The sequence below is a fragment of the Rhinatrema bivittatum genome, chromosome 3 (genome assembly GCF_901001135.1).
Source record: "Rhinatrema bivittatum chromosome 3, aRhiBiv1.1, whole genome shotgun sequence".
NCBI lineage: Eukaryota > Metazoa > Chordata > Amphibia > Gymnophiona > Rhinatrematidae > Rhinatrema > Rhinatrema bivittatum.
The window spans coordinates 219,069,665-219,096,052 of NC_042617.1; the positions used below are offsets into that span (position 1 = coordinate 219,069,665).

Here is a 26,388-nt window from a genome sequence, read left to right on the forward strand (position 1 = left end):
TAGTGGGATGGGGACGGGTGGGTGGGTGGGAAAGGTCAGGAGGGTTGGAGACTGTAGTGCACCTCTTTGTGATGATTGAGGACTGGCGTATAAGATCTCAACGTCAGTCCTATACACTTGCAAAACTTAGCAGCTCCAGCAGAGACACGCACTCAGGGGTAGATTTTATAATTTTGCGCGAGCGCGTACTTTTGTTCGCGCACCAGGCGCGAACAAAAGTACGCTGGATTTTATAAGATACGCGCGTAGCCTATAAAATCCGGGGTCGGCGCGTGCAAGGGAGTGCACATTTGTGCAACCTGCATGCGCCGAGCCCGGCGCGCGCGCTGTCTGTTTCCTCCGAGGCCGCCCCGAAATCGGAGCGGCCTCGGAGGGAACTTTCTTTCCACCCACCCCCCGGCCCTATCTAAACCCCTCTCTACCTTTTGTTGGCAGATTTACGCCTGCTGAAAGCAGACGTAAATCTGCACGCTAGCGGGCTGCTGGCGCGCCATCACCCGACCCGGGGGCTGGTCCGGAGGCCTCTACCACACCCCCGGGCCGGCGCCACGCCCCTGGTCACGCCCCCTCCCCGCCCCTTTTATGAAGCCCTGGGACTTACGCGCGTCCCAGGGCTGTGCGCACGTAAATCCGGCCGGATTTACGCGCACAGGGCATTTAAAATCCGGCCCAGGGAGACTATAGCTAGATTAAAAACTGGCATCGATTGCATGTGTACTATGAACTATGTTTGCCATTTTGCTATATATATATATATATATATATATATATAAGTTCCCAACATATGACTCACCAGTTGCAAGGCATTGATGGTGAGTGAAAATGGACAATTTTTGAACTTTACAGGTGAGCACTAGAACTCCTACTTGCTTGATTGCTGATTATTTGTGTTAATTTGGTGAGACCTTGTAACATGCTAAAAACATGGCTTTTCACCAGGCCTTCCCAGACTAATCTTCTCACCGCCTCCTGCCCATCTGTGTCCTACAGCTGTAACCCTCATTGATCCAAAGAATTGTGTTGAACACTGTAATTATGTAATTATATGCTTTCGCTGCATTTTGTAAATATCCTTGTTCCATTAGTTTTTATCTCTTCTCTTACTTCTACTGCCCTGTTAAACTTGCTTCTGCCTTACTTACACTTTCTATTTTATTGGTTGTCCTTGTTTCCCCATCCCCTGTTCTTTGTAATTTCCATTTCCATTACTTCATTGTTATAATGTAAACCGATATGATATGCATTTTAATGTCGGTATAGAAAAACTGTTAAATAAATAAATAAACATGTAATAGGCAAATGTATGTGTGTGTTTAATGTTTTTGCTAATTAATGATGCTCAATAAAAAAGAATTTAAACATAAAATGGATTTACATTTGTAGAACAGAGTCCAAGACTTTCCTGAGAAGTCAAAGCCCGCACTTTTATGCTTGGCGGAGGACTTTGGGTTTGGCAGAAAATTTCAGTTTGCCTTTGAGGTGTGCCAGAGACTTCCTTTATTGTTTTGTGCTATTTATTTCTCTCATGGTGGTGTTTGTCATGCACAGTGCCATAAGAGATATATGAGACATGGTTCCTGCTCCTTAGAGTTTGCTTTCTAAGTTGAACATACAAGAGAATTTCTTCTCTCCTCCTGCTTATGATGTCTCTATTGTTCATAATGGTTTTAGGGGCAGTTGGTATTTTCCATTGATTTGACATAAGAATACTGGCTATTGCTGGTGCTGCACCATCCTATATACCAGCTGATGATGCCACAGAAAAAGGGTGTGTCCTTTGTCGCCATCTGCTAGTGGGTGGTGATGATCCATGGGTCAGGACTTAAGGAAAGAAAATTAACAGATAAGACTAAACTTCTCCTTTTGCCCAAAAGATAATCCTGATATTTGCAATGAGTAGAAGTGCTTAGGGTTCATGTGTTATACAACAGCCCGTTTTCAAATCTGATTATACCTTGATAGCACCAAATCTCTGATGTCCCTTGGATTATGACATACTATGCAGTCATGACTCATGAGCTATAGTGTCAGGCCAATTTTAAAACTAGTGCGCATGCGCCTATACATGTGCATATCAGCGCATGAGTAGAGATATGCTGGAATTTAAAATCATGTGCGCACTTGTGCGAGTATGATTTAAATAACCTACTGGGCATAACTATGCTTCTACTTTTAAGAGGTTACTTGAGCAAACCTGCTTTGCATATCTTCCATAGGGCTTTGCTGGTTTTAATGCATGCATGTAAGTGGATTTTAAAACATGCTGATGTGAGGGACATTCACAGTTTTTCTAATTAGTTCACTAGTTTGCCCAGTCAATATCAACGTCTTCCAGACCCCTCTGGTTCTTCATCCTGCACTCCCCTCAATTGACTGGACCCCTTTCCCTCGCCTGTAAGCCCTAAAACATGAGATTTACAGACCTGCTCCTCATCAGCCTATAATATTTCAGAAACTTGACAAACATTACATCAATCACAGTAGGTTTTCTGGAGGTCATTTGTAGCACGCTCTCCTTTTCTTGTTATGTAAGATGTAATATTTTACTTTTATTTATTTAGATTTATATTAATGAAATTTTTGTAATATTTTATTCTTTATTTTTATTGATTTCATATTTATGTTTTACACTTGTAAACCGTTTTGACCAAGTAATTGTAAAGGCGGTATATAAACACTTTTAAATAAATAAATAAAATAAATAAATGTGGCTGAGAAGCCGATGCATGCTTCAGCCTTTAGTTTTAACATATGGAGTTACGCATGTAAGTGTTGGCTTCACCGTGGAACACCCCTGCTCTGCCCCTTTTCCACTCCCTTATTTTTGGCATGGCATAAATACTAGACATTATTCCATCTATTTTATTGTCCCCAAGAAAGAAGGAATGTTCAGACCCATCCTGGACCTCAAGGCGGTCAACCGTCACCTGAAGATTCCTCACTTTCGCATGGAAACCCTACGCTCTGTAATAAGGGTGATACAACCGGGAGAGTTCCTTACATGCCTAGATCTGTCGGAAGCCTACCTACACATTCCGATCCATCAAGAGCATCAGCGTTTTCTACGCTTCTCGATCCTGGACCGTCACTTCCAGTTCCTGGCACTACCATTCGGGTTAGCCACTGCACCCTAGACATTCACCAAGATCATAGTGGTGGTGGTGGCAGCAACACTGAGGAAGGAAGAAATCCGCGTGCACCCTTATCTAGAGGATTGGCTGATCAGGGCGAAATCCCCAGAGGAAAGCACCAGGCAACCAACAGAGTCAGAACTCTACTGGAGAGCCTTGGGTGGGTGGTCAACACAAACAAGAGCTGCCTGCAACCCTTCCAATCTCTAGAATATTTGGGAGTCCGGTTAGACACCAAACAAGACAAGGTCATCCTGACACAGACAAGGAGATCAAAACTGATGACCTAGTTACGAACCCTGTTGAGCAAACTTTGCCCCACAGCATGGGACTACTTACAAGTCCTCGGCCTCATGGCATCCACACTGGAAGTAGTGCCATGGGCACGAGCTCACATGAGACCCCTACAACGCTTACTACTATCACGATGGAATCCACTGTCCCAGAACTACACCGTATGTCTGCAGCTCCCAGACAGAGTTCGGGCCCAACTACGATGAAGGCTACAAGAAGGCCATCTGAGCCAGAGAATGAGACTGTCCTCCCCAACCTGGATCCTGCTCACCACGGATGCCAGCCTACGAGGATGGGGAGCACACTGCCAGGAGCTAACTGCCCAAAGGCAATGGAACAAAGATGGAACATCAATCGCCTAGAAGCCCGGGCAGTCATACTAGCCGGTCACAGACTCCGAGACAAAGCGGTCAGAGTAATGTCGGACAACGCCACAACAGTGGCCTACATCAACCGTCAGGGAGGAATCGGAAGCCAACAGGTGTCTCTGGAAATAGACCTCCTAATGTCATGGGCAGAAGCGAATCTCCAAGAGATCTCGGCCGTCCACATCACCGAGAAAGATCACATCGCTGCGGATTACCTCAACAGAGAAAGTCTAGACCCAGGAGAATGGAGGCTGTCGACCACAGCATTCCAATTGATAGTAAATCATTGGGGAACACCAACCATGGACCTCCTGGCAAACCGGTCCAACGCCCAAGTGCCCAGTTTCTTCAGTTGCAGGCGGGAACCCCAGACCCAGGGAATCGATACCCTGGTACAGACCTGGCCACAGGAGACTCTTATATGTCTTCCTGCCGTGGCCCCTATTGGGCGCAATCATCCACAAGATAGAACACCACAGGGGACCAGTACTTCTAGTGGCCCCAGACTGGCCAAGAAGACCGTGGTACGCAGACATGCGAAGACTGCTGAAAGGGAGCCCCTTCCCACTACCTCCACACAGAGACCTGCTCCAACAGGGACCGATCCTCCACGAGGATCCAGCTCGATTCTCTCTTATGGTCTGGCCATTGAGAGGACTCGCCTGAGGAAGAGCGGATACTCGGGGGCAGTAATTGACACCCTACTCCGAGCACGCAAGTTCTCCACATCCCTAACATACATAAGGATTTGGAGAGTATTCGAAGCTTGGTGCGAGGACCGTGACGACATACCACGTTCAGTCAAAATTCCTGCGATTTTGGAATTCCTGCAGAACGGCCTACAGAAGGGATTGTCTCTCAACTCCATCAAGGTACAGGTGGCCGCATTGTCATGCTACGGAACCAAGGGCAAGAGCGGCAGCATATTTATTTATTTATTTTTCATTTTTATATACCGATGTTCCTGTATAGAATAGCCTCTCACCTGGATGTCTCCCGCTTTCTGAAAGGAGTCAAGCAGATCCGACCACCCCTAAAGTGGCTGGTGCCTCTTTGGAACCTCAACCTGGTCCTAGATTTCCTAGCAGGATCCTCCTTCAGACCTCTCCGCGGCCTGTCTCTCAGACTATTAACATTGAAGACAGCCTTCCTGCTGGCAGTCTGTTCGGCCCGTCGTATATCCAAGCTACAAGCACTGTCCTGCCGGGAGCCTTTCCTCAGGCTCACCCTGGGAACCATCCAGTTACGAACAGTTCCGTCGTTCCTCCCCAAAGTGGTGTCCCACTTCCATCTCAACCAAACCATTTCGCTACCATCGCCAGATGAGCATAAGAATTCAGAAGAGGCTCAAGTCTACGCCATCTCAACGACGGCAGACTCCTAGTCCGATACCTGGAAAGGTCGGAATCCATAAGAAAGACGGACCATCTATTCATCCTTTACAGCGGGAAGAAGCAAGGGGAAATGGCCTCGTGAGCAACCATAGCCTGCTGGATCAAAGAAGTCATCAAGGCGGCCTACGTAGAAGTAGGCAAGCCACCGCCTTTACAAGTCAAGGCCCATTCTACTAGAGCCCAGGCAGTGTCCTGGGTGGAAACCAAGATGCTGTCACCCACCGAGATCTGCAGGGCGGCAACATGGTCCTCCATCCATACCTTCTCCAGGTTCTACCACCTGGATGTTCAGACTCGGGAGGACACAGCATTTGCAAGGGCAGTACTAAGTGGGTCCCGGGCAGCTTCCCACCCGGTTCGGGAGTAGCTTTTATACATCCCATTGGTCCTGAGTCCATCTGCTCACGCTAGGAAATGGAGAAATTACTTACCTGATAATTTCATTTTCCTTAGGGGTAGATTTTGAAAAACTGTGCGATCGCGTACTTTTGTTTGCGCAGCAGGCGCAAACAAAAGTACGCTGGATTTTATAAGATACGCGCGTATCTTCTAAAATCCTGGATCGGCGCGCGCGCAAGGCTGCCGATTTTGGGCAGCCGGCGCGCGCCGAACCGCGCAGCCTGCCTCCGTTCCCTCCGAGGCCGCTCCGAAATCGGAGCAGCCTCGGAGGGAACGCTCTTTCGCCCTCCCCTCACCTTCCTCTACCTAACACACCCCCCCGGCCCTATCTAAACCCCCCCTACCTTTATCCATGGATTTACGCCTCCCGGAGGGAGACGTAAATCCACGTGCGCCAGCGGGCTGCTGGCGCGCTGAGACCGGACCCGGGGGCAGTTCCGGAGGGTGCGGCCACGCCCCCGGAACGCCCCGGCCCGAAACCCCGCCCCCGAAATGCCGCGCCCCGCCCCCAAAACTCCGCGTCGTTCGCCCCGCCCCCGACACGCCCCCTTCCGAAAACCCCGGGACCTACGCGCGTCCCGGGATTCTGCGCGCGCCGGCGGCCTACGGAAAATAGGCGCACCGGCGCGCAAGGCCCTGCTCGCTTAAATCCGGGCGGATTTACGCGAGCAGGGCTTTGAAAATCCGCCCGTTCGTGTAGACAGATGAGCTCAGCATCCCACCCACGGCTGCCGTTACTCATGGAATTCTCGGGTGACATCCCCGATAGTGAGTGATTCACGGGTAAGCCATGCTTTCTTTCAGCTAGGACACCCATCCTACCTGGTGTTGACATTTCTCGGTTGAGGGCACTGGCGGTCTCCAGCTATAACCAATTCAACTGGTTCAAATTAATTAAGTTAACCAAGTTATAAAGTTAATCAAGTTATTCAAATTATTCAGTCATACATATATCCACAATGCTTTTCGAGGAGAATAATAAAGAGCTGCACTTCCTGCAGGGGTATATGTACTAGGGCTGATGTCAGATTGAAATTTGATCCGTCTCCATCTGCTATCAGGAGTACACTATACCCATTGGTCCTGAGTCCATCTGTCTACACTAAGGAAAACAAAATTATCAGGTAAGTAATTTCTCCATTTATGAGCATATAACTTTAAAAAGGGAGACTATGATAGAATCAGGAAATTAGAAAAAAACTAAAAGTGGTTGCAAAGGTTAACAGTTTGCATGAGGTGTGGACATTGTTTAAAAATAAATAATTCCATGCACTATAAAAGGTTGAAGGAAGACCAAATGCATCGTTCCAAAAAAAAAATAAAATAATGGAAAGTAGACCCAAATGAAGAAAATGGGCAAGAAAGTAAACACTCCAAGTTAGATGCAAAACAGTAGTTAGAACAAAAGAGATTTTGAGAAAAACCTTGTGTTAGGATGGCCCCGCGAGCCATCACATTCATTCTGATGTTGCTGGCAGGCCCTGACTTCAACGGGGCATGGATGCCACCGAACATGGCCTGACATGCTGCCGCCTTCCTGGCTTCCCCTAAGGCGTGTGCAGCAGCCTTTTTTAAAGACCCAGCAGTGGGAAAATCCCCGCGGTTCCCTCTGATGATGTCAGCAGGCCTTACTAAACAAGGGCTTCTTAGACTGCCTGCCACTGCCTCAGCAATAGGTCTCCTACCATGCTAGTGTGTATTGTTCCTGTATTCTTGTGCCTTGCCTCATTCAGCCTCGTCTTGCCAGCTTGTCTTGTCTTGTCCTGCCTCATCTCTTACTCCTTGTCTCGTCCAGTGTCTCCATGTGTCTTCGTCTATTCTGGCCTGATCTCCTGGTATCAACTTCCTGCTTGCACCTGACCATGTTTGCCCGCTGCCTGCCCTGACCTTTGGCCTGTCTCCTTGTCTCCAGCTTGCTGCCTGTCCTACCCCTGGCATGCCCTTGGACTCTTGCTGTCTTCACTGCTCTAGGGACCTGAGGGTTCAACCTGTGGGGGGGGGAGGTGGCTGGTATAAGTGAAGCTCCAGACTGTTCTACAAGGTGCGTTTGCCAGCTGCCAGTTTAAGCCTTGTGGGTTTGCCTATGAGACTGCGTCAACTATGCTGAAGCATAAAGGGCTCACTTTCATGCCGCTCATTACAGTTTGCTGAGGCCAAGAGCTCAGCAGACACATCCCAGGCCTCTGCCATTGCCGAGCTACCTTACCATCTAAAATTGGAGCAAGACCAGTTGAATACTATGGCTGGTTATCTTCAGGGCATGGCTGCCCATCCAGCTCCTGCAGGACCAGCTCTGATATCTCTGATATGGCCTACTATCTCCATGTGTCATGTGCCTCTACTACCGAGATATGAGGGGGGATTCTGCAAAAAAGAGGCTTCCTGAACCAATGTCAGATGCAATTCGAATTACAAGCAACTCTCTTCCCGTCAGACGTACCAGATTGCCTACATCTTGTCCCTTGCTAGACGGCTTCTCCCTGGTCTGAACCTCACCTCTTTGGGAAAGAAATGATCCACTCCTAGGAGATTTAAATTGCTTCCTGCAGGAATTCCGTCAGATCTTTGAGCCTGGTTGCATGACCTCCAAAGTGTCCAAACTCTTGCAGAAAAAGATAAGGCTCCTAGTCTGTGGGGGAGTATGCTCTGTACTTCCACACCCTGGCCTCTAAGCTTCAGTGGGACAGTGATAGTCTGATCAATCTTTAGGCAAGGACTCTCTGAGCGCATTAAGGATGAGCTGGCTGCCAGGGATCTGCCTGATACATTGGAGGGCCTAATTAGCCTAGCCATATTTCTGGTCCTGAGTCTCCAAGGAAGAGCTCAAGAGGGGTCTAGCTCGTCACCCTGTCCACCTTGCCCCGACTTTCCAGCGACCAGTGGCTTTCCGCCCACCCCCAGAGCTATGACCGGCATTAGCAGAGCCTATGCAGATTGGCTGCTTCAGGTTGTCTGTGGAAGAGAAGCAGAGGTGCTATAATCTTAGCCTGTGCCCCTATTGTGCGGCCTTTCGGCTTTTCATAAGTTGCTGCCCGATGAAGCTGAGAAACTCCAGGACCCTGGGCTGGTGGGAGAGGCCACCCTAGGTTGTTCCTACCCCTTTGCCACAAATTCTAGCTCCAGTATGTCTCTCACTTGGGGACATCCTCTGACACTCTTGCGATCCTAGATACCAGTGCTGGCAGCAGCTTCATTCATATGACTTTGATCCATCGCTATAAGATCCCAACAGTTCCCTTGGATTCTTAGTTCTTAATTCTGTCAATGTACAAAGGGCCTTTGCCTGGATGTGTCACAAGAGTCACTGTCCTACTTGCTATGCAAACTAGGATCCTACATGAAGACCATATCTGCCTGTATCTGTTGCCCAAAGCGGTCAATGCTGTTATCTTGGGGCTACCATAGTTCATTACATCAGCCCCACATCAATTGGGCTACTCTACAGATTACCAAATAAAGCTCTCACTGCTACAAGCAATGCGATGCCGAAGTCTTGCCTGTTATACCCTTGGCTCAGACAGTTATAGTCTGCCATCAGAGTACAGTTTGCAGATGTGTTTAGCATACAGGTGAAGGTTTTGCCACCTCATTGCTCCGACTGTGCTATTGCCCAGGGGCAGGGTATACCCACTCTCTGCCCCAGAAACAGAGGCTGTGACTAAATATATTATAAAGAATTTGGACAGATGCTTCATTCACCTTTCTTTGCCATTTACCATGCCCGGATTCTTTTTTATAGGGGAAGAAGGATGAGTCACTATGACCCTGTATTGACTATTGTGGTTATAACTCCATTACCAAGAAGAATGACTACCCTCTTCCTTTGCGGTTTGCAGATATTTACCAATCTGGACCTTCGGGGGTGCATACAACCTGATCTCTTCAGTACAGTGACATAAGTCTCTGTACTGAAGAGAAGCAAGGTCTTTGGACTTGGGCTGAGGAGAAGCTAGGTCCTTGGACCCAGTGAGCTGATCCAGATCAATAGCCTTCCAGAACTCGCTAAGTGATTTTTTACTCAGTTATATGTTTACTTGTCTGTAATTGCAACAGTTTCTGCATTGGACATTCCTTCTTTGGGGCAGGTGAGTCTGTGCATTTCAGGGGGCCATTAAGAACTCCTCAGTCTCCTTTGGATTACAAGGAGACACCCATAGCTACAAATTCTTGTGGCCAGTTAAGTCTAACTAGCTTTTTTACTTATGTTAGACTGCTTTCTTGGTGATATTCTTCTGTATTTCTGTAGTGCAAGCCCTGTAATCTTTCCCTTTTTTCTTGGTAGTCAGCTTGTCTGGGGGAGGGGCTGTTCAAACTCAATAGCAGATACAGAGTTTGAACAGCGGTGGGCAAGTGTTAACTGTTTAGTTCACTTCCTCTCTACCTCTCTACCCACTCACCCCTGGGTTTGTTCTTCTAATGTTGTCTGCCTGGATATATAATTGAAAACAAGTTAATTTGGAAATTTGGTAATTTTCCATCAAATCAGTTGAGCAAAATGAGGACTATCCAATGTAACAATTGTGGAGCCTTTATTTTGAGGCAAATCTTCTGGAAACTTAGGGATTGCCCCATTTGTTCAGAACTCTCTTCCATGAAAAAGGAATTGGCTCAAGATGAAGCTGAATTAGCTGCAATAAAAGTATCAGAAACCACAAAAATATCCTCTTCCACTTTACAGTGTTCAGGAATTGTTTCACCAGTACCACAGAAAAATCAAAAGCCCAGTAAAAGGTAAAGTGAGGTGACAAAACATTTTTCAGTGGGCTCAGGTAGGATAAGACCTGTGACCCAAAGATACCCATTCTTGACAGTTGTGCAGCCCACATAACCACTCCCACTTACACAGATCATTCAAAAACCCAAGAACAATTGGATTACAGTGGGCTCTGGTAAAATAAGACTTGTGATGAGGAGACACACGCTCTCTCAATTGACACAAGTACAAAATGCCTTTTCTGTATTAGATAATGAAGAAGCTGATGAAGAAAGAATAAATTTTCGAAACGCAGCTGTGTCGGGAGATAAGTTATAACTTTGTTTCATTGATGGTAGTGGCAATTTAAAGTACAAGAGTCGAGCGTCCATAAATTTAGAGATTGGCGTTTCTATTTATAGACTATTTATAGAGCATTTGTAATGAGAAGAAGTTTAAAATGAATTCAAATAATTTCCCCCGAACATAGGACAAAGGAAATGGGACATTAAATAGCAGTATTCAAAAAAATTTTTTGATAAGCAAATTCAATGATCCGATCATGCAAGGTGGAGAACATATTTGATTTTTAAGAAAATTTATATATTGAAAATTAACAAAAAATTGTTTTTTGAATTATTAAATAAACACATAAAGGAGGACGGAGGTTAGTTGATGATTAGACTACAAGAAGGTCGCTACGCCGCGGAGGTGAGCACTCTGAATATGAAACTTACCTCTGTTTCTCCAATAATTTTTCATGTTTAAAACACTTTTTTAGTACAAGTAATTAGTTCACAAGTATTTCACTTATAGGAGAGAATACGTTTGTTGTGAGATATATTTATAATTCTCATCCTAAGCGGAGAAGAACATAGATAAATTAGTTAGGGGCATTTGCACATGCTCATACATAATGATGCTCATCTGGAGCTGGAGAGTGGGCTAGCCTGCGATTGACATATGCAGGTTAGTGGAAATGGTGGTGGCGGCAGCAGAAAGGCTGGTGGGGTTTCTGTAGGAAATATCACAATTCTTGCTAACAAGGGCAAGCAACTAAGATGGACCCTCTGACATCAACAAAAATGTATATTGACCTGTGTGGGCTATGTACACCTAAATGCTTAGAAAAAAAGGGGTTCTTCAGTGCTGTGTACGTGACTAAACCAGATGGATTTATTGGCTCTTTCTAGCGTAAGTGGCGCATAAAAGAGGCCAAAAGCACCATAAGGACTATCTGGCACTGTGTGAATCAGTACTGCAATAACATTGGGGCCTCTCTTTATGGTCTTAAGTCCCTGTCTGGGATCAGAGTTTATCAGAGCCTTGTCAAACCTGGACAACTATCATTTACATAGAAATGACGGCAGAAGAAGACCAAACGGCCCATCCAGTATGCCCAGCAAGCTTTCACGCTTTTTTTTTCTCCTCATACTTATCTGTTACTCTTGGCCCTTATTAGCAACTTTTTGGTTCTAGTTACCTTCCACCCCCCCCCCCCCCCCCCCCCAAATTGATGTAGAGAGGCAGTGCTGGAGCTGCATCTAAGTGAAGTATCTAGCTTAATTGGTTAGGGGTAGTAACTGCTGCAATAAGCAAGCTACTCCCAGGCTTATTTGTTTACCCAGCCTGTGCCATTCAGTCCTCGGTGGTTGTTGTCTGAATATAATTCCTCTTTTCTTTATTCCCCCCTGCTGTTGAAGCAGTGAGTTGCGCTGGATATGTATGCCAAGTGAAGTATCGGGCTTAATTGATTCGGGGTAGTAACCACCGTAACAAGCAAGCTACACCCATAATTATTTGTTTACCCAGAGTATGTAATTCAGTCCTTGTTGGTTGTTGCCTGAATATAAATCCTATTTTCCTCTGTCCCCCTTGCCGTTGAAGCAGAGAGCTCTGCTGGATATGCATTGAAAGTGAATTATCAGACATATTTGGATTGGGGTAGTAACTGCCGCAACAAGCAAGCTACCCCCCCGGTTTTTTGTGAATGCAAATCCTTTTTACCACATTTCTTCTTGCCGTTGAAGCATAGAGCAATGCTGGAGTCACATTGACAGTGAGTATGTTTATTGAATAAGGGTATTAATCTCCAGGTAGTAGCTGTCATTTCCTCAAGCTACCCCCATGCCTCTTCTCTTCATTCACATCCTCTAGACTTTATGGATCCACAATATTTATCCCACGCCCCTTGTCCTTCACCACTTCCTCCGGAAGGGCATTCCAGGCATCCACCACCCTCTCCGTGAAGAAATACTTCCTGACATTGGTTCTGAGTCTTCCTCCTTGGAGTTTCAAATCGTGACCCCTGGTTCTGCTGATTTTTTTCCAATGGAAAAGGTTTGTCATTGTCTTTAGATCATTAAAACCTTTCAAGTATCTGAAAGTCTATCATATCACCTCTGCTCCTCCTTTCCTCCAGGGTGTACATATTTATATTCTTCAATCTCTCCTCATAAGTCGTTCGATGAAGACCCTCCACCTTTTTGGTCGCCCTTCTCTGGACCGCCTCCATCCTGTCTCTGTCCCTTCGGATATACGGTCTCCAGAACTGAGCACAGTACTCCAGGTGAGGCCTTACCAAGGACCTGTACAAGGGGATAATCACTTCCCTTTTCTTACTCGATATTCCTCTCTCTATGTGGCCCAGCATTCTTCTGGCTTTAGCTATCGCCTTGTCACATTGTTTCGCCGACTTCAGATCGTTAGACACTAACACCGCAAGGTCTCTCTCCTGCTCCGTGCACACCAGCCCTTCACCCCCCATCGAATACAGTTCTTTTGGATTACCACATCCCATATGCATGACTCTGCACTTCTTGGCATTGAATCTCAGCTGCCATATCTTCGACCACTCTTCTAGCTTCCTTAAATCCTGTCTCATTCTCTTCACTCCTTCCGGCATGTCCACTCTGTTGCAGATCTTCGTGTCATCTGCAAAAAGACAAACCTTACCTTCTATCCCGTCCGCAATGTCTCTCACAGTGATATTGAACAGGACCGGTCCCAACACCGATCCCTGCGGTACACTGCTTAAAACCACTCTCTCTTCAGAGTAAGTTCCATTTACCATCACACATTGTCTTCTGTCCATCAACCAGTTTGCAGTCCAGGCCACCACCTTGGCACTCACTCCTAAGCTTCTCATTTTATTCACCAGCCTCCTGTGCACGACCGCTTGATGAACTCTGCAAACAAAAAAACTCTGAACTCTGCAAACAAAAAAACAGGAAAATCTGCTAATTCAGTGGTTCCCAACCCTGTCCTAGGGACCCCCCAGCCAGTCGGGTTTTCGGGATATCCACAATGAATATGCATGAGAGAGAATTTGCATGTTATAGAGGCATATTCATTGTGGATATCCCGAAAACCTGACTGGCTGGGGGGTCCCCAGGACAGGATTGGGCACCTCGGTGCTAATTAAAAGCCTTAGTTATGAATTTACCTGACTATGCATGAAGCTGCTGAATTATGCATAGGTGAACCCATGCAAAGGAGCAGGCTGCCAGCACCTGTCACCATCATCAGTTGATTGTTACCCATGTGAAGAGAAGGAGATGGCCTGTCCGATTGCTGTGGCTTTCCACCCCTGCTTTGCCCTCTCTGGGCATACTGGGCTGAGGTGACTTATGAAGACTAAGGATGGTAGAACAAGGTATAAGCACTTGAGAGCTGAACAGTTGGTTGCTTCAGTGACTGTGACTGCCCTCTCTGCCTCTGTGCTGGAGACCTTTGAAGGGAGGGACCTCCCGACCAGCCCCAAGAACATGAATTGCTGCCAGCCGCATGGTAAGATACTGTGCTCAGGGGGTTAGCAAGGTGGGGCTTATTAACATTCAAATGTAAGTCTCTGCTAAAGAGAGGTGAGACCAGCCTTAATTGTAATTTGATAAGCACTGGATGCCGAATATGCTTTAATAAGGATTGTTTTTATTATGGTCCGTGTCCCTAACTGCCTTTATGTTTCCTGACAAAGTATTAAGCTTAGCCCCGTATAACTTAGAAATAAATAAGATTTGTCTTCAGTGTGTAATTTTTCTAAGAAACAAACAGGAGAGTCGCTAGTAAATCGTAGGTACATACATAAAGAGAAGTGGAGTTGGAACTCATAGCTCTTCTCCCTACAGCTCCCAGGCCTCACCAGCAGCAATAACATAGGGGTGTGTGACTGAGGAGACACACAGGTACTTGTATAGAGTCTAGAGTGGAGAACTCCTTATCAGAGTTGGCAAGGAAAGTGAGCAGGGGTAGAACCCCTACATAAATATAAACAAATCAAGGAAAATGTCCCCCCAAAAACAAGTGATATAGTGAAATGTATTGCCTTATTGATGTTTACTACTAATAGAATATTAATATAGTAATAGAACTGTTGGTTAAAAATCATAGTAAAAACTTTGATCAGTTTATTTGAATATTCAAATTATTTGTCAAATTTTGAATATGAGATCAGTCGAGTTAAGCATTGTGCTGTAGATGCTTATTTTGTAAACCGCTACAAAATTTGATGTTGCGGCATACTAATTTTAATAAACCATATTGGTTTTGATGTTTACAAATACAGCTGATGATGCTAGATCCCTCAATTTATTTTATGTATCAAAATTATAATTTACATTTCTTAATCACTACTACATCTAAGCTCACAGCGATTTGAATGAGGAGTCCCTCTGTATATTGAAATAGATGAGGCCTGGCTAAGGAATGTTAAATGAAGAATGATATAATGTAGTTGGATAAATGATGATGAAATTGGGAAGAACATCTGACCACAATTAAAAGTTTTAGATGTATATAGTTAATACATATTTTACAATTTTATGTGTGCACTGTAACTTTATATGCAATTGAATCTTTCATGTGATTTATATAAACTGTAAGGAATATAGATAGAATTAAAGATAGTTGTCCTATTCATTATAGTTATTTGTTGATCATTTAGTGTTATTAATATCTGAATATGATAATTTTAAAGATAAGATTATGGTTTCATTGGAATGAGCTTGGTCAAAAATGTTTTAAAAATGGATCCCTTTGAAGCAGTATAATTGTTGAAACACAGAAGGGAAGTTTGAACATATATACCGGCTTTCTTATGTGTAAATACATAATTATAAGTATTTATATGATATAAAAAAAATGATGGTGCCTAGGGAGGGAGGAGTCAAGATAGTGGCATGACTCCAGTTGGCGTGCTGGCTGTATGTTGTTCTTTGTGGAGGTTTAGCTTACCTTTGCCATTTTTCTTTTTGGAGTTTTTATTTATTTATTTATTTAAAAACTTTTCTATACCGTCGTTTAGTAATGTACCATCACAATGGTTTACATTTAGGCATGAATAGGTTTGGTTTCTAGGTTATCCATAGTGTGCCAATATTTACGGTTACATAGATCAATAATATACTCTAAATGAGAAGTGGGAAGAGGTTACCATTTATATGATTGTCAGGATAATCATATTATGTGTATACTGTTTTATTTAATATTTAATTATGAGTAAAATAAAATAAGTCTACTTTTTATATATAGGTGACTTTCAGCTGGAAGAATTTGTTGCTGTTATTCAACGCTCTCACTGTGAAATGCTTTTTTGAAAAGCCAAGTTTTTAGGCTTTTCTTGAAGAGCTTTAATTCTTTCATTAGTCTCAGTTCAAGTGGTAGTGTGTTCCGTAATAATGGTCCTGCCAAAGATAGTGCTCTCTCTCTAACTTGGGTCAACTTTGCTGTTTTGACTGAGGGTATGGTTAGCAGTAGGGGTGTGAATCGTGTGATCGATCGTCTTAACGATTGATTTTGGCTGGGGGGGGAGGGAAATCTGATCGTCGTGTTCTCTTTTTTTTTTTTTTTTTAAATCGTTAAAAATCGTAAATCGGGGGAGGGCGGGAAAACCGGCACACCAAAAAAACCCTAAAACCCACCCCGAACCTTTAAAACAAATCCCCCACCCTCCCGAACCCCCCCAAAATGTTTTAAATTACCTGGGGTCCAGTGGGGGGGTCCCGTCGCCCGTATGACATAGTGAGGGCAAAGGTAGCGCCGGCGCCATTTTGAAGATTGGCAATGCGGCCCGCGTGCAGGAGGTCGCTCCCGGACCCCCGCTGGACTTTTGGCAAGTCTTGTGGGGGTCAGGAGGCCCCCCCAAGCTGGCCAAAAGTCCCTGGGGGTCCAGCGGGGGTCCGGGGGCTATCTCCTGCACGCGTGACGTCGGGAGCCAGGAACCAAAATGGCACCGGCGCTACCTTTGCCCTGTCACATGATAAGGGCAAAGAGCCACTGGCGCCATTTCTCTTAGCGCAGCTGTGGCCAGAGAGAGGGAGATCGCGCCGGGACCCCCCCCCCACTGGACCCCAGGTAATTTAAAACATTTTGGGGGGGTTCGGGAGGGTGGGGGATTTGTTTTAAAGGTTCGGGGTGGGTTTTAGGGTTTTTTTGGTGTGCCGGTTTTCCCGCCCCCTATTTAACGATACAATACAAATGCCCCTGACGATAAATCGGGGGCATTTGTATTGTATCGTGCACTCTAACGATTTTGGACGATTTTAAAATTATCTGACGATAATTTTAATCGTTTAAAAATGATTCACATCCCTAGTTAGCAGTGCTTTATTGGCTGACCTGAGATTCCTTTGAGGGACATGTAATCGTAGGGCAGTGTTTAGCCAGTCTGCATTTTCATCATTTATTAGTTTATGAATTGTGCATAGTGTTTTAAATTGCACTCTTTGTTCTATTGGGAGCCAATGTAAATCTGCAAGTGTTTGGGTAATATGATCTCTCCTGCTTTACCAGTAAGTATTCTGGCAGCTGAGTTCTGTAGTATTTGCAGTGGTCTGATTGTTGTATATGGTAATCCTAGGAAAAGTGTGTTACAGTAGTCTGTGCTAGCAAATATTAGTGCTTGTAGTACTGTACGAAAGTGTTCTTGAGTTAACAGGGGTTTTAGTGTTCTAAGGACCATTAGTTTGGAATAGCCTTCTCTTACTTTTATTGATATGTGTTGCTTAAAGCTGAGTTCAGTGTCTATAATTACTCCTAGATTTCTAGCTTTATCAGTTAACTCTACTGTTTTATCATTTTTAAGTTTGATAGGATTCTGAATTTTTACAATGTTTTTTCGTTTGAGGTGTATGAATTCTGTTTTTTCTATGTTAATTACTAGTTCCATTTGGTTTAATAGTTGTTTTATTATGTCTAGGTACAACATTGCAAAGTTTAGTGTTTTCTCAATAGATTCCTCGACTGGTAGAATTAGTTGAATATCGTCAGCATATATGTAGTGTATGATACCTAGTCCTGCCAGTAGGTGGCAGAGGGGGAGCATGTATATGTTAAATAGAGTCGCTGAGAGTGCTGAGCCCCTGGGGGATTCCTGTTTTTAGGTCGATCTTGTCTGATATTGTATGTTTTATCTGTACCTGGTACAATCTGTTTGAAAGATAGGATGTGAACCATTCAATTGTTTTCTTTTGTAGTCCTATTTCTTCCAGTCTTTTTAAAAGTATGTAATGGTTTACTGTGTCAAATGCTGCGGACAGATCTAGTAGTATCAAGATGTAGTGTTTTCCACTATCAAATCCACATAGTATGTTATCTGTTAAAGAGATTAAGTAATGTTTCGGTGCTATAGTGTTTTCTGAAGCCATGTTGTGATGGGTAAAGTATGTTATTGTCATCTAGATGTTCAGCTAATTGTTTTTGTACTGCTTTTTCTATTAATTTTGCGAGCATAGGTAAGTTTGAAACCGGTCTATAGTTACTTAAAACGTTTGGGTCACTGTTTCTTTTTTCAGAACTGGTTTGATTATTGCATTTTTCAGTGGGTCTGGCATTACTCCTTCATTGAGAGATGAATTGATTATTTTGGTTATTGTGTAGGAGGTTATATCAGTTAGTTTTTTTATGTCTGTGGTGGGAATGGTGTCAATTATATGTGGTGCAGGGTTCAACCTTTTTATCATGGATTCTACTTCTGTTTGTGATACCTCATCAAATGTGGAGAATTGTTTCACATCTCTTTTTTGCATTTTGATTTCTTGTTTGGTTAGGATCGGAATCTTAGCTCTAAGGTTTGTGATTTTGTCTGAGAAGTAATATGCTAGTTTGTTGCATTTGTTTTCTTGTGGGGTTTGATGTATCTCTGCTTTATCATTGGTCAGATTTTTTACTATGTTGAATAGTGTTCTTGGGTTATTTGAGAATTTTTCAATTTTTGAACTAAAGAATTGTTTTTTTGCGTCAATAATTACTTTTTTATAATAGGCTAGTTGCTTCCTGAATGTGGTTATTTCTGTATCATGCCTCCACAATGCAAGGGTAAAGGTAGAACTTTTCCTGAAATGTCTTCTACTTCCCTTGTGTAGCAGAAGCTAGATGGCTTTCTGGAGGGAACTGTGGACTTGACTGAGGAAGAATCCATTGTTAAGTGTGAGCTTATCTTGACTGTAAACAACATCATTCTATATCTCCTCTAAGTTCTGTGCTATCAGCTTTAGGCAACATTATCACGGTGACCCTGTCGTGGCCTGATGAAGATTGGGTGCAAAGGCAAAGTAATTTCAATGCTGAATGAAAGCTCTGCAGACTATGCTTCACTGAATTTAGGAAGGCAGATGGAAGAACCCTTGGATATTGCTGTGGCGAGGTCTGGTGCATCTTTTGAGCTTCCTGATTGAGTCATAGCTCCCACTGATTAACCCTTTAGCCCTTGTCGGCTACATTAAACTCTATTTGGGCTGTTTTGGCCAGGTTAGACTCTTTTATTTATTTAGCATTTGTTTATATACCGAGGTACAGCTGACAATGCCTTCACTCCGGTTTACATTACAACGAACCAGTTACATTTGAATTCATAACATTAAAACAGATTGAAACAGAGTATTAACTTAGTAAAAAGTTAACAAGTACATTGAACATTAGATAAGAATGTATGCAGTGCTTGAAGTTGACGGTTGAAGCTGACCAACATTGCTGTTGATTTATTTAAAATATTTCTATTCTTCCTATAGTGACTATATCATGCTAGACGGATTGCAAAACAACGAGTAACATAAAACAAGCATATTACAAAAATGCTTCTTTAAATAAAGCAGCTTTTAGTGTCTTTCAAAACAGTTTAAAATCTGTTATTCCTCGAACCTCATCTGTTACTGTTTCAAAGCACAATACCCCCAATGGATACTGTCAGTTGCCTTGTATCTTAGAAATGCATGGTTAGTTGATGGTATTTCAAGATATTTTCTATTGGCTGAATGCAACATTCTGTTAGGTACAAAATCTTTAAAATGATCAATTAGAAATGATGGGGCAACTCCGTGAATTCCGTAGTCCAAGGTTGTTAAAATAAAAATTTGGACTATGGTACGTCAGACTTCTCAGAGGTCTGATGATGTTGTTCAGCTGAATGAATCTGTTAAAACTGGCAGGGAAGCAGGATCTTTGAAAGAGGAAGTGAATGAAATTGATGTGAGTCTCGAGGTTAAATCCGTTAATATTTCATTACTTAAAAATAAGCTTTCAATCCAGGTTCATCGGTTAAATCTTTGTTTCCTTAATTTTCTATTTCCTCTTGATTTCATTAGAAATTTTTGAGAAATATCTATCAAACGTTTTATTGATGACTTCTGAAGAAATTTCTCTCTTAAACAAGATTTTTTTTAATCTTCCAATGATAAGACCACCACCTAATTTTGAACCTTCTGAAGATTTGCCTGGATTCAATTTCCAGTTTGTTTGGTTGGAGCACCATGAGAACACCGGATCCAATAGAGCTACTTTGTTAGCTTCATTCATATTTAGGAAAACTTGGACAATGTTTACTGCCTCTATTTCCAGAAATGTACTGAGGAGTTTGAGTCAGTGAGCCTGGGTTTTCACAGATGTGACTAAATCCACTCAAGAAAGGTGGAAAAGATTTCTGCCTATGCGGCAGGAGACTAGGTCCTAGGGGCTTCGTTCCTGTTGCATTATCCATATAAATGTTTGGTTTCTTATTCTCATCAACTGTTTTTTATGATCCAGTACAGTTGTGAACTTTTCTGAATACAAAGTTACCTTTGTTTCTACAGAGGGACAGTAACTTTAAAATGAGCGCATTGCTAGATGCGCTTAAATTTTATATTGTGCACACAAGTATGCACACATATTATAAAATTGGCCTGGCACGTGTATACTGTATGTGCTCCTAATTTTAAGACTGTATATGCACAGCAGGGCAGTGTCAGCTTTGAGACATGCAAGTGAGGTAATTTTATAACAGGCGCACGTCCTGACCATGAACAGTTTCACTAGTTCATCCACCAGTTTGCCCAATCTATAGCTAGGTCCTCAAGACCCCACCTGGTTTTTTAGTCTGCACTCCTCCCACTTAATCCAGACCCCTCAAGCACTTCATATGTGGCTAGAAGTTGTTTTGTTCTGGCTTACACCTAATCTGTAGCAGAAGTAAAGTTGTGCTGAAATGGACGCATATGCGCGCATATCTCTTAGCTCCGCCCTGGAATGCCCATGCCCTGCCCATATTCCTTCCCTTTTTTTCCCCCGATGTGAGATATTCACGCATCGATACTTGTAGGTGGCTTATAAAATCGGGTGGACACGCATGATAGACACACGCTCATCTCCTGGTTTTGGTGCACGTCTGTCTTTTAAAATTCACCTTATAGAGGAGGGAATGGCTGTGAACTTTATTTGTGTAGCCTCAGTATGCATTAATGATTTTTCTTCTCTTCTTTTTCTTCAGTTCTTTTTTCTTATTTTTCTTTTCCTCTCCCTCATAATAAGGATAATTTTTAAACTGCTCGCATTCTCCCATTTATGTGTATATATAGGCACATGCAAAATTGCTACTGTAATTTATAACCTGCATGGATATGAAGTGCACCGGTTACAAAGTACGAGTACATGTGTGCAAGAATACTCGTGTATGTAACAACCACAAGTGGCGTGAGTTCTGACTTACTCTGAAAAGTAGCGGCACTTAGCTGGATAAGTCTGAAAAGTGAAACTTATCTGTCTAAGTAGTGCTTTTCAGACTTATCAGAGTATGTAAGATAGTTGGATAAATCTAAAAAAAATATGCTATTTATCCAGATAAGTTGTCCTTCTAAGTAGCGGCAAAGGCGCTACTTAGCCGGATAAGTGGGCGCAAATCCTTCAGATTTTAAGAGAGATGTGAGTAGAGTTCACTTACATTATTTAGACTCATTTACACCCCTCTCCCCTCCATAAGTCTGCTTTTACATGCTAAATTGGATTTTCTAACATGTCACAGCAATGAAATAGCAAGTTTTACCAATTAATCTACCAGTTGCCCAGTCCATCTGCAGCTTATGAAGACCTTCCTAGTTCTTCAGCTTGAAGTCCTCCCTCATTTCACACAGACTCTCATCCAATCGTTTTTTCACTTTTAAGATGTTTACGATCGCACACTAGATCAGTGGCTCCCAAACCTGTCCTTGAGGACCCCCAGCCAATCAGGTTTTCAGGATATCCACAATGAATATGCATGAGATAGATCTGCATGCACTGCCTCCATAGCATGTACATTTTATCTCATGCATATTCATTGTGGATATCCTGAAAACCTGACTTGCTGGGGATCCAGGATAGGTTTGGGAATCTCTGCAGTAGATGATGACCAGGTGAAAATATGTAGAAGTAAAAGACTTGAGCGTGTCACTTTGGCAGGTTGTAAAATAGCAACTTCCTTGTGTAAATTTTGGCCCCTCTCCTGAATGTTTGTGGCCTACCCCTCTTTTACTCATGCAGATTTACTTGAGGACCCTGATTTATGCATGTATGTTGAGGTTTCTAAAATGGCATATATAAGCCTGTATGGTATTTTACACGTGCAAGGGCTTTTTTTTTTTTTTTAACCTGGGCATCTTTTGAAAATTCACCTTAATATTATTGTGGACTAGGGTTGCCAAGTTTTCACCTGTGCTGTACAAAGTCTGGTCAGAAGTACTGACTGGACACTGAAAATCCGGTTTTATGCAAGAGTCTCCTTCTCTTTCCCCCAGCTTCCTGGTTATAGGGAAAGAATGAGCTGAGACCTGAGCTGTGTTCTTGCCTCTTTTCCTGTGTTGTGATTGGATGGGATGGGGAGAGGAGGTGAGGCACAGTACAGCCCTCAGTTCCCAGTGGCTCCACAGATTGCAGCAATGCCCTCTGGGTCCCTCACTGAGTGCTGGGCCAAGACCTGAGAGAGGGGCTGCAGTGAGTCAGCTGAGTGATACAGGAACAGAGGAGTGGAAGTTGGAGAAACAGTCACAGGGTGGGGGAAAGGGGAAAGAAAGAGGGGACACAGAAAAGGAAAGGTAAAAGAAGATAGACGCATGGGGAGCAAGAGAGGAAAGAGATACGGAGGGGTTGGGGTATGGCAGGAACGAAGGTCACAGAGAAGGGGAGAAGCACATCTGGGGCATGAAGGAAGGAGGGATACATAGAGAAGGAAGGGAAAGTAGATATAGGAGGAACAAAGTAAACGGGGACACAGGAGGAAAGGAGATAGAGAAAGTGGAAGGCACTGGGGAGGAGAGGGAGACAAGGAGGGAGAGAAAAACGAGCATGGGGAGGGACACAACTAGAGACAGGAGGGCAGCATGAGAGGAGTGCACAGAGGAGGGGGAGGGCATATTGAGAGACAGGTGGTGCAAGGGAGACAGATGAAAGGCTGGGAAGGTTTTAAGGAAAAGGAGAGCAAACCACATGTATCTGAGAGAGGAGGCTGTGGATTTAGGAGTATGCATGTATGTATGAGATAGGAGGATATGTGTTTGGGAGTGTGTGTGTATGAGAGAAAGTTGTATGCTTGGGAGTGTGCATGTGTAGATGAGAGAGGAGGCTGTATGTTAATGGGGGAGGTGGGTGTGTATTAGGCTTTAGTTGTGATAGAGAGCAAAACTGCATGAGAGAGGCTGCAGTTGGTCTTTATGAGGATAGTTGAAATAACATTTTATAAGCAAAGTATATTGAGGGGGTGCTTGAAAGCCAAGTAATGAGTGGATTGGTAACTGATAGTAGTCTGTAACCTCCACCCCCCTGCCCCCCTCCCAAAGCACAAGTTGTTTAGTGGGGTGTCCAGTTATGGTCCATGGAAAAGTTGGTATCACAAATTAAGAGAGTATGGACTCCCCTACTCCATCACAACATACATATATAGGGAACCCTATAAGTTCTTTTTTATAACATTAACATTCACAATTTACTGTACTCTTATAACAATTTTGTTGTTGTCAAATTACTAGTTACTAATACAATACATACATTGAAATACATACATTGAAATTGGTCGGTACAGTGTGCTGCGGCAGTCAAAAAAGCAAACAGAATGCTGGGAATTATTAGAATTATTAGAAAGGGAATGGTGAATACAACGGAAAATGTCATAATGCCTCTGTATCGCTCCATTGTGAGACCGCACCTTGAATACTGTGTACAATTCTGGTCGCCGCATCTCAAAAAAGATATAATTGCGATGGAGAAGGTACAGAGAAGGGCTACCAAAATGATAAGGGGAATGGAACAGCTCCCTTATGAGGAAAGACAAAAGAGGTTAGGACTTTTCAGCTTGGAGAAGAGACGACTGAGGTGGGATATGATAGAGGTGTTTAAAATCATGAGAAGTCTAGAACGGGTAGATGTGAATCGGTTATTTACTCTTTCGGATAGTAGAAAGATTAGGGGGCACTCCATGAAGTTAGCATGGGGCACATTTAAAACTAATCGGAGAAAGTTCTTTTTACTCAACGCACAATTAAACTCTGGAATTTGTTGCGAGAGGATGTGGTTAGTGCAGTTAGTATAGCGGTGTTTAAAAAAGGATTGGATAAGTTCTTGGAGGAGAATTCCATTACCTGCTATTAAGTTCACTTAGAGAATAGCCACTGCCATTAGCAATGGTAACATGGAATAGACTTAGTTTTTGGGTCATTGCCAGGTTCTTATGGCCTGGATTGGCCACTGTTGGAAACAGGATGCTGGGCTTGATGGACCCTTGTCTGACCCAGTATGGCATTTCTTATGTTCTTATGTACAGATCATTTTTTATCATTTTATTAATTACATCCATTGATATTTATAAAAGCCATACACTAATACAAAGACATGTGCAACCTGCTCCCGTGGAAAGAGTTCCTTTAGGGTCCAATAACAGTTTATGTTAAGCACTTTAAATTAATAACGTGTGATGAACTAATACAATGAAAAAGATGGGTTTTAATGGGTGGGGAGTGTGTGTGGATGAGTGAATGTAGTGGGATATATGGTTTTAGATGTTTATATATCGCTGCTAAATAAGTTTGGCTATTTATGTACATTAGGTTGCACATGTCTTTGTATTAGTGTATGGCTTTTATAAATATCAATGGATGTAATTAATAAAAAAGATAAAAATGATCTGTATGTATTGTATTAGTAACTAGTAATATTGACAACAACAAAATTGTTATAAGAGTACAGTAAATTGTTAATGTTATAAAAAAAGAACTTATAGGGTTCCCTATATATGTTTGCCATGGAAAAGTTGGCCATCCTGTTGTAAACTAATGTTGGGATTTAAATAATGTTTTGCTTAATATTTTTTTGTTTTTTCTTTTCTGGAAACTCAACTTTTATTTAAGCAAGCATTTTAAAATTGAATAAACACAAGTAAAAAAAAAAAAAGATTTATTTACAGACCACTGAATTTTATATCTGTTAGTCTGTGGTCTGATATATTTCTATTTGCTTTCTCTTTCTCTTTACATTCAGTCATATAGGATCTGTATGAAGGATAGTCATTGAAAAAGATTTCACTTATATTGCTATGCCAAACAGATCAGAGTTATGTTTTTATTTTTTAATACAGTTAGCCAAGGAGCAACATTTCAGAGGTGAAAATTCTATGATATACAACATCCTCTGCAGAAGAGAGACTGAATGCAGTAACACATTGGAAGGACGAAGCTGATTCAGAGCTCCCTGGACAGGCTCTCATTTATCGTCCTCTTCGTCAGCATATTTATGCACTGTTGGTGGGAACTGAGAAAGGTAAGAGCTATTTTATTTTAATAAAGGGATCCAGCAGAATTGTCTCCAGGTAAAACAGTGCTCCAGATAGTTTGTGAGTGGGGGAGGAATACCTTCTGACATTGCCGCCAGCAGGGGTTGGTGGGGTGCTGTCTCAGATGATGTAGCCTATTGGCCATCCCCTTCCAGTGACGCAACTCTACAGGAGCAGTTGCTCCACATCTTACTTCCATGGCTGTAGTGGTGGTATAATGCACTGGCACCCCAGGCGACCTTCTGTCTTGCATGCTTCTGACGGCACTGCTGTGTCACAGATGGTACATTTGAGCTCAGGGAACCCTAAATAACTTGTAGGTAGACCTTAATTTAAAGGTACATTTCATTTAGTCATGAATGCTGTGAAAATGTCACATTTTGATTTGGATTTTGATATCACAAATAGCGATTTCCAGGGCTGTAAAAATATTGGACATTAGGTAGCTTGGATGGCTAAAATTTGTTGCTTCGTGCCAGCCAAAGTCCTAAGGTCATGTATCGTCAGTGCATGGGGGAAGGGAGGCCATAATTGGCTGGGCTTGGTGCACAATAAGATTTACTACTACTTCACCACTAGGCTGGAGAGAGGCTGGAAGGGGGAGCAAAGAAAGCCAAAATGTAAAACTGAAGCAAAAGCACCCAACTAAAATAAAAAATTGTGCAAAAAACCCCCAAAACACCCCTGTATAGGAATGGACATATACCCCCACCCCTTAACCTATATGGGACCAGGCACCTTAAATCCTAAAGAAAGAGAGCTCTGTGGGTGGGACTCTGCTGAGTAAGATAACAGACAGGTCTATCCAGTACCGAGCGGTAGGAAGAGCTGCGTTAGTGCCCGGCGCACACCCGCGGTTGCCGCACGCACAGTGCAGCTCACCTACCGCTCGATCCTGAACTATAATTTCATGCAAATGTAAACCGCGTCTAAGAAGGTGTCCGTGAAGCGTTAGGCCCGCGCAACCCATTTTACTGGATATGAGCGGCCTATACAGTATTCTGGGTGGCGCGGGCCTAACGCTTCACGCCACGCTGGTATCTGTCATTTCAAATGTCATTTGAAA

The 26,388-nt window shown here is 43.2% G+C and overlaps 1 protein-coding gene across 1 annotated transcript in view; it reads left to right on the forward strand.

The window, feature by feature from the left end:
• The window catches only part of FAM120B (family with sequence similarity 120B), a 406,519-nt gene that overhangs the window by 26,464 nt on the left and 353,667 nt on the right, over positions 1-26,388 (forward strand). The window contains 2 exon segments of the mRNA XM_029594202.1: positions 25,128-25,217; positions 25,219-25,309. Of these exon segments, the coding sequence (XP_029450062.1) occupies positions 25,128-25,217; positions 25,219-25,309 (181 nt within the window).